We start from the raw sequence: 8,378 nt of genomic DNA on the forward strand, positions 1-8,378 counted from the left end.
AATAAAGACTGGCCCAGCTGATAGCTCTGTGCACCATGTCCAGATGATGCACCACGGTGAACTAGGCGAGTCGTCTGAGCATGTCTGAAAGGACGACCCCTACCGTGGGGGAACTTACCCCTAGAAGGAACACCGCTGAATCCACCTTGTCCACGAGGCCTTTTGGCCTCCCTTTCAACCCGCTCCTAGCTGCGAACCATCTCAATCTAACGAGCAATGTCGACAACCTCATCGAAAGTAGCACCGGACACTCTCTCTCTAGTCATAAGCAATCACAGCTGAAAAGTGAGGACATCTATGAACCTCCTGATCCTCTCCCTGTCTGTGGGAACCAACTAGATAGCATGACAGGCTAACTCAGAAAACCTTGATAAGTGGGGATTTTGACCGATTATTTGCTCTCTTTTACTTGTGATTTAGCTAAAAAATGCTTAAAGGAATTTCCGAAAACTAACAAAATGTGCTTACTTGCAAGAATATTGGGACACTAGCCAAAGAAGTCAAAATCTACTCATAAAGGAGTCAAAAGTGAACAAGAACCAAAACAGGGCAAAAAGGCAAGCAGTGCGGACCGCACAATTCTAGTGTGGCCATAGAGGGGAGATTCAGAGAGTAACTTTTGGGCCAGCTAAAGGCATACGGACCGCACCAAAATTATGCGGCCGCAGGAAGTCAAGTGCGGCCGCATTCATTATTATGTGGTCCGTAAGGTTGAAGAATCAGAGAGTTGTTCAAGTCCAAAAAATGCAAAGTGCGGACCGCAATAGTTTTGTGCAGCCGCATAATCAAAACTGCGGCCGCACCCATTTTTATGCGGATCGCAGAAGCCCCCAAGCTCCAAGCCCAAGTTCCAAAGAATACGGACCGCGACAGTTTTGTGCGGCCGCATAATCATAATTGCGGCTGCACCCATTTTTACGCGGACCGCAGACGCCCCCAAGTTCCAAGCCCAAGTTCCCAAGAATGCAGACCGCACGATAATTGTGCGGCCGTAGTAGCTCGTTGTGCGGACCGCACCAGAATTATGTGGCCGCACAACCTTCATAGGGGCATTTTTGTCAGATATGTTCATCTTAGTATAAATAGATTTTTTTGTCATTTTTAAGTTAAGTTGAGTTGTCAGAAGTGCACCTGGGCCGTTTTCTTTACTGTATAGAGTAATTTTGTACTAGATTAACTTCTTAACATTAGATTTTCTTTGTCAAATCAATTATTATGCATTCTATCGTAATTGCTTCTTGTATTTCTTTATTTTCCATGAGTAGCTAAATCCTTAGCTAGGGTTGTGGCCCAACCCTAGTGTGGGTATTTGATGGGAGTTTAATTCAGTGCTTGTTTTTGATTGGGTTAGTAATATTTAGCCTTGTTCATGATTGAACCCTAGAATCAATGGTTGCAAACATTGATTCATGCCTATTTGACTTAGTCTCTACTTGAGAAAGAGAGACTAAGTCTAGGAATACTTGGCTAACAAGAAATTGGGGTAAACTCAAGTAATTAATAGCCCCAATTAAAGGGTTAAACCTAGAGATAGTAAGACCCGACTTGAGCTAATATCACTTGTATTGTGCATATACCCAATTGGGCTTGAGAAAGTCAATTTGGGCAAAATCACTCAAACTACCGGGAGGTATAAAGTGGTTACCCGGATGCGATTGCTATATTACGACCCCAACTAATCAAATTTGCCCTGGAATATACAACCCATTAGAGTCACGACCCTAGTCCCTTTTAATCATTTGAAAAACTCAAAACCAAAAATATTGTCCTTAGTTTTATACTTGCAAACACTAGAGTAAAAGTAGAAGTAGAACACCAATCAAGTTTGTGGAAGTGCAATTGAAGCCAAAACGTGCAACTAACTTAGATATACACCTAATACCATATTCTAACTCCTTGTTGATTCGATCCCGACCTTCGTTGGGTTTATTACTGCATCGACTGCCTCGCTATTTAATTGTAGTGTGGGTTTGGCCGAGATCAATTTTTGGCGCCGTTGCAGGGGAGTTAAACAGATTTAGCTATATATCTAGGTATTTGTGTGTTTTGTCTTTCTTTCCTTCCGAGTCACTAATTTTGTTTGTAAATTGCTTTTAGGTATAAAATGGCCCTTAACAACGAGCCCCTTGGAAATTTACCATTGGGGAAGGAGGTAGATGATGATCAAGTGGATGAGATTCATCCCGAGCCTCAAGTAAACAGGCGAGGCCGACCGCCTTATGATAATGTCCCAAACCCTCCCCCATCTCCACCAAGAGCAACGCACCGGGTGTTGCCGGACGAGGGCTATGCAAGTGCAATAGTTCCGCCCCGGATTAGGGTGGGCAACTTCTAAATAACCAACGTGATGCTTACACTGCTTGAGCAGTGGGGTTTCTTCACCGGAGCTCCACACCAAAATGCCTACAAGCATCTCAAGGGTTTCATCGACACTTGTTGGGGGAGCAAGCAAACTAATGTCTCTGAGGATGCACTGCGGTTAAGGCTGTTTCCCTTTTCTCTACAGGGAAAGGCTTTGGACTGGTTAGAGAGATTGCCCAATCATTCCATCCACACTTAAGATGAGTTGGCCGAGAAGTTCATTGCCAAATTCTTCTCTCCGGGGCACATGGATACACTAACGGATGAAATTCTAGCTTTGAAACAAGAGCCCAATGAGCCATTACACGAGATTTGGGAAAGATATCGTACCATGGTCAAAGAATGCCCGAACAATGATATGACCGAGGCCATGATCCAACAGACCTTCTACAGCGGGATCAACACAACGAATCAATGTGTGGTAAATCAACTTGCTGGGGGTAACTTCATGAATACACCTTATTTTGAAGCTTGTGAAATTTTGGATGAGATGGCGGACACCTCTTCGGCGTGGCAAAGTAGAGCCAATATTCCTCAGGGTGACCCAAATGTTATTCACCTACCCATGGAGCTACATGATCATGGGAAAGTTATTGCGAAATTGACAACCACCATGAACCAATTGGCCAAGGCTTAGCTTCAATAGGTTCAAGGGCAGAAACAAGTGAATGCTATGGAAGGGGTGAACATGATGGTAAACAAGAGACGATAACGAGGTCAACAAGTACAAAACCATCCGGAACAATTTGAGCAAAGTAATAGTGCGTATAATCAAGATAATTCATATGATGAGCAAGATAAAAAGGTTCAATATGTCAACAATTATCAAGATCAAAGAAGCAATGCTCAAAATCAACAATAATGGAGATCACAAGGAAACCAAGAAAATTGGAACAACCAAGGTCACCAAGGAAATTGGAGTGGTGGAAACAACAACAACCAATGCAATTGGGGGAACAACAACAATCAAAACAACTGGGGTAATCAAGGCAATTGGGGAGGAAATAATCAAGGTAATTGGAGTGGCAACAATCAAAGTAATTGGGGAGGCAACAATAATCAAGGGGGTTGGAACAATAACAATCAAGGAAATCGGGGGTCGGGCTTTCAAAAGCCCCCGATGTATCAACAACCAAACAACCTGCCTCCATATCCATCACATGGTCCTAGTTCTTCCAATAGTGAAATGGGACGGATTGAAAATATGTTTAAGCAAATGATGGAGAAAAACGCCGAATCCAATGCCCAATTAGCCTCCCACAAAACTTCTATCCGCAACTTGGAAGTTCAAATTGGAGCTTACCATTTGAGCTCATGTGTGATGCAAGCGATGTGGTGGTTGGAGCAGTATTGGGGCAACGAATTAACAAGATCTTTTATCCGGTCTACTATGCTAGAAAGACCATGAACGAGGCCCAAGTCAACTATACGGTGACCGAGAAAGAACTCCTAGCCATTGTCTTTGCTATGGAGAAGTTACGCCCGTACCTAATGGGTACAAAGGTGATTGTTCACACCGACCATGCGGCACTTCGATATTTGATGAGCAAGAAAGACTCTAAGGCAAGGTTGATGCGGTGGGTACTTCTATTGCAAGAGTTTGATCTAGAGATTCAAGATCAAAAGGGTAGTGAGAATCAAGTGGCGGACCACTTGTCCCGATTGGAGAAGGAGGGGAGGCCACATGATGGCCTTGAGATCAATAATTCATTTTCTGATGAACAACTCCTTTCCATTTCTATGACTGGGATTCCATAGTTTGCCGATGTGGCCAACTATCTAATGAGTGGCATTGTTCCAAATGAGTTCTCCTCAAACCAAAGAAAAAAGCTCAAACGGGACTGCCTGGACTACTAATGGGATGAGCCATATCTCTTCAAATTTTGTACTGATGGTGTTATCCGAAGATGTGTACCAGAAAAAGAACAATTGGGTATTCTTGAAGCTTTCCACTCTTCACCATATGGTGGTCACCATGGTGGAGCGAGAACTGCTACAAAGGTGCTAAGTTGTGGATTCTATTGGCCTACCCTTTACAAGGATGCTAGCGATCTCGTTAAGCATTGTGATGAATGCCAAAGGGCCGGTGGGTCTCCAAGAAAAATGAAATGCCTCTCACCACCATCCTAGAGATTGATATTTTTGATGTTTGGGGCATTGATTTTATGGGTCAGTTTGTGAGCTCATGTGGGAACACCTATATATTGGTAGCTGTGGATTACGTGTCCAAATGGGTTGAAGCTGTGGCTTTGCCCAACAATGAAGCTTGGAGTGTGGTAGCTTTCTTGAAGGAGAACATATTCACAAGGTTTGGTACTCCAAGGGCCATCATTAGTGATGACGGATCACACTTTTGCAACAAAGTTTTTGATACATCACTCTCCAAGTATGGTGTCACTCACAAAGTGTCGACCCCCTATCATCCTCAAGCAAGTGGATAGGTTGAAGTCTCCAACCGGGAGATCAAGAGTAATCTGTCAAAGACTGTGAATGCCAACCAGACAGATTGGTCGAAGAAACTTGATGATGCTCTATGGGCTTATAGAATAGCTTACAAAACACCAATTGGTATGTCTCTGTATCGGTTAGTGTTCGGGAAAGCTTGTCACCTTCCGGTGGAACTTGAGCATAAGGCTATGTGGGCGTTGAAGAAGCTTAACCTTGAGTGGGATGTAGCTGCAAATCTTAGGGTGGAGCAATTGAATGAACTTGATGAGTTTCGGTTCCATGCATACTCCAGTTCGTCCTTGTATAAGGACAAGATGAAGTACTTTCATGACAAGTATATCCGGAACAAAGAATTCAAAGAAGGTGATCTTGTGCTTTTGTTCAACTCTCGGTTGCAGATGTTTCCGGGAAAGCTGAAATCAAAGTGGAGTGGCCCATTTGAAGTTGTACATGTAACCCCCTTTGGTGCTCTAGATTTGAAAAATAAGTATGATGAGGTGTTTAGAGTCAACGCGCACCGGGTTAAACATTATCTCGATAAGGTTGATGATGGCCACGTTGTGACGTTGCTCCATTTCAAGTGATTTATGGTAACATGCGTCGTGCCGCGACGTTAAATCAGGCGCTTCTTGGGAGGCAACCCATGTCTTTGTTTTTTTCTTCTTTAGATTAGATAAGCTTTGTTTTGTGCTAACTAGTTTTGAAGTATATGCAGGAATGGGTGTGCATGGCAGGGACTATGCAAGAAAATTTGGCTAAGTGTCAAAATGCATGGTCTATGAAGTTTAGCCTGTCAAAAATGCTGAACAAATTGCGGCCGCACACATTTTTGTGCATTCCGCACGAATGCTGCGGCCACACTCACTTCTATGCGTTCCGCAGCGAGACTTCTCAAAGGCAGGTAAAGAGTGCAGTCCGCATCAAAATTATGCGACCGCACTCAGGTAAAAATATGGGCCTCATGGGTAAAAGTATAAATTGGGCTTTTCTCATCATTTTACACTTTTCGATCTTCTAAGCCTTGAAGCTAGACTAGCACAGTAAAATTTTCCCATTGCTCTCAATATGTCCCTTATTTCATCACCTGCATCTTCATAACTGGTATGTTAATTCCATCTATAGATTTTTCATCTTTTGTTTTTTTTGTTCTTTGATTTAGGAGTAATTACATGTCTAAAATGTCAATAGTTAGTCTTTTTCTGCTTACAATCATGTGGGTAGCATATTAAGTGTTAATTGGGGTCTGGGTAAGTAGCTATCCATGTTTAATTGTGCAAACCATGTCTAGATTATGAAAAGATTGCATGAACCCTAAAAAGTGCCCGTGAATTTTGAATTATGCGGTCGCACTCATTTTTGTGCGGTCCGCACTAGAAGCTATGCAGCCACACACATTTTTGTGCGGTCCGCAGTTCTCTAAACTAGGGTATCAGTGTGCATGATTTGTGCGGCCGCACTCAAACTTGTGCGGTCCGCAGTGGACTTGTGCGGCCACACTCATTTTTGTGTGGTCCGCACTGATGAAACATCAGAGACCCTAGTTGTCTGAACCTGGGGTTGTGCGGCCGCACTCAAAATTGTGCGGTCCGCAGTGGACTTGTGCGACCGCACTCATTTTTGTGCGGTCCGCACTGATGAAACATCAGAGAACCCAGTAGTCTGAACCTGTATCTGTGCGGCTACACTCAAAATTGTGCGGTCCGCACTATTTGTTATGCGGCCACACTCAGTTTTGTGTGGTTCGCACTGGGCAGTATGCGGCCGCACTCAAAATTGTACGGTTCGCACTGCCCCTTCTGAGAATGCTTTACTGCAATTGTTATGCATGCACTGTGGTTTACAAATCTAACTAACTCTTATCCTTATGCATTGCAGACAATGGTTCACTCACGTGGTAGAGGAGATGCATCACAAGGGAGGGCAGAACCCTCCCGAGGCCGAGGTCGAGGTAAAAACAACCTACCTCTAGCACTTCAAAGAGTGATAACCAAAAAACCAACCACAAGCCGAGTTCCTGAACCCTCCGAAACCAGTGAGTATGTCCCATCTGGGGAAGCTTCTGAGGGTAACTCCAAGCATGCACAGCCCGAAGCCCAATCCCAACAATTCCTGGGAGATTTCATTTGGTAGTGAGTCTTCTTCAGTTGCCAGTTCCTCTGAAGGTTCAGAAAATGGTAGTCAAGATTCTAAGCCCTCTTCCTCATATGCTCCAGCTGATCCAATTAATATGGACGATGATGACGATGTCCCAGACGATGGGAGGGGGGGAATACTACAGTAGGAGGTTTGGAGAGATCAAAGAAACCAGAACTATGGGAGGACAGATTTGTCAGTGCTGCTGTATTTGGTAAATTTAGGGAATAGTAGCCGCAGCGGTTGCTCACTCTTGAGCGACAATTTCTGATGAAAGATTTGAACAAGCATAACCCCAATGTCCTTAGGCAATTCCAGGAGTGGAAAGGATGGAAATGGTTCACCACCAGCGTCCTAGATGCAAATGAGTACTTGGTCAAGCAATTCTACGCAAATGTTTCTCACATCAAAAAGGGAACTAAGGTGATAAAAGTGCGGAATCTGAAAATCTGCTTTGATGCATGTGCACTGAACAAATATGTCGGGTTTGAAGAAGAGAGGCAGTGAAATATTTGGAAAAGCTAGCTATTGGTGATGTAGCTTGTCCGTGGTTAGCTGCGATTCTGGAAATCCCAGGGTCAACACCTACGTGGCTTACAACAGGGGTCCCAATTGTCCGGGCACCCTAAACTTTGAAGCAAAAGGGTGGCAAACGTTCGCCTGTAGCCGCATTGACCCATGCCTCAATGTAAACATGCTTCCACTCCCCCGTGCAGGCTTGGTGTCTTCAATTATGGCGGCGTATCCGATAAATATTGGTGCCATCATGTCCACCAACATCACTTTAGCTGTCCAGAAGGGGGGAAAGATCCTATCCGTACCAGAACTTTCTTACAGAATATTTCAAGGATCAAGGGGTGGAGCCGAATCATTATTATACAGAAGTGAAGGCAAAGAAGACTTTTTCATGGTATCACCTTCAGGGAGATGACAACCCAAAATTCAAGGGAAAAGCTACTACTTCCACTGGCCAGTCTGAGGAGCCAGCGGTAGTGGTTACTGATTCAGCTGCCGAGCCTTCCACCGCAGCCAGTACTTCCACCGGGACAACAGCCATGCCACCCTCATCTTCCTATCCACCTGTTTCTTCTAGACTGTCAGTGACATTACCAGTGCCGACCTCATCTACTTATCCTCAGACTGCACTGCGAGTCTCCCAAACATTGGCGAGTCTCAACAACTAGATGCAGGCAGCTACTACAAAGCTGACCAATATATCCAGTGTTGTTGTAGCACAGGCCTCAGCCCCAATAGCCCCAGCAGAGCCACAGGTACCTCCGTCAGTGGAGGAAATATTGAAGAAGACTCTGGAGAACCAGAAGAACATTTCTGATACCCTGGCGGTGCATGGGAGGGTCATTAAGGATTTGGGCTAGCATGTCAAAAAGATGCGTAGATCTCAGGCATCAAAGAAGTCGGTAGAGAAGCTGAGCAAA

At 44.3% G+C, this 8,378-nt stretch overlaps 1 protein-coding gene across 1 annotated transcript; it reads left to right on the forward strand.

Moving 5' to 3' along the window:
* The first annotated feature begins 2,104 nt into the window (after positions 1 to 2,104).
* On the forward strand, positions 2,105 to 5,974 carry LOC138894150 (uncharacterized). The gene is made up of 3 exons (XM_070178832.1): positions 2,105 to 2,194; positions 4,863 to 5,261; positions 5,969 to 5,974. Exons 1-3 carry the CDS (start codon positions 2,105 to 2,107, stop codon positions 5,972 to 5,974), a joined length of 495 nt encoding a protein of 164 aa, XP_070034933.1.
* The last annotated feature ends 2,404 nt before the right edge of the window (positions 5,975 to 8,378 follow it).

The sequence above is a fragment of the Nicotiana tomentosiformis genome, chromosome 6 (genome assembly GCF_000390325.3).
Source record: "Nicotiana tomentosiformis chromosome 6, ASM39032v3, whole genome shotgun sequence".
Classification (NCBI taxonomy): domain Eukaryota; kingdom Viridiplantae; phylum Streptophyta; class Magnoliopsida; order Solanales; family Solanaceae; genus Nicotiana; species Nicotiana tomentosiformis.

What these genes read in the sequence shown, in the direction of transcription:
- LOC138894150 (XM_070178832.1), top strand. Translation starts at nt 2,105, where the DNA reads ATGGCCCTTAACAACGAGCCCCTTGGAAATTTACCATTGGGGAAGGAG. An exon ending in AGATTCATCCCGAGCCTCAA is followed by an intron (nt 2,195 to 4,862) that starts GTAAACAGGCGA and finishes AATGCCAACCAG; the next exon opens with ACAGATTGGTCGAAGAAACT.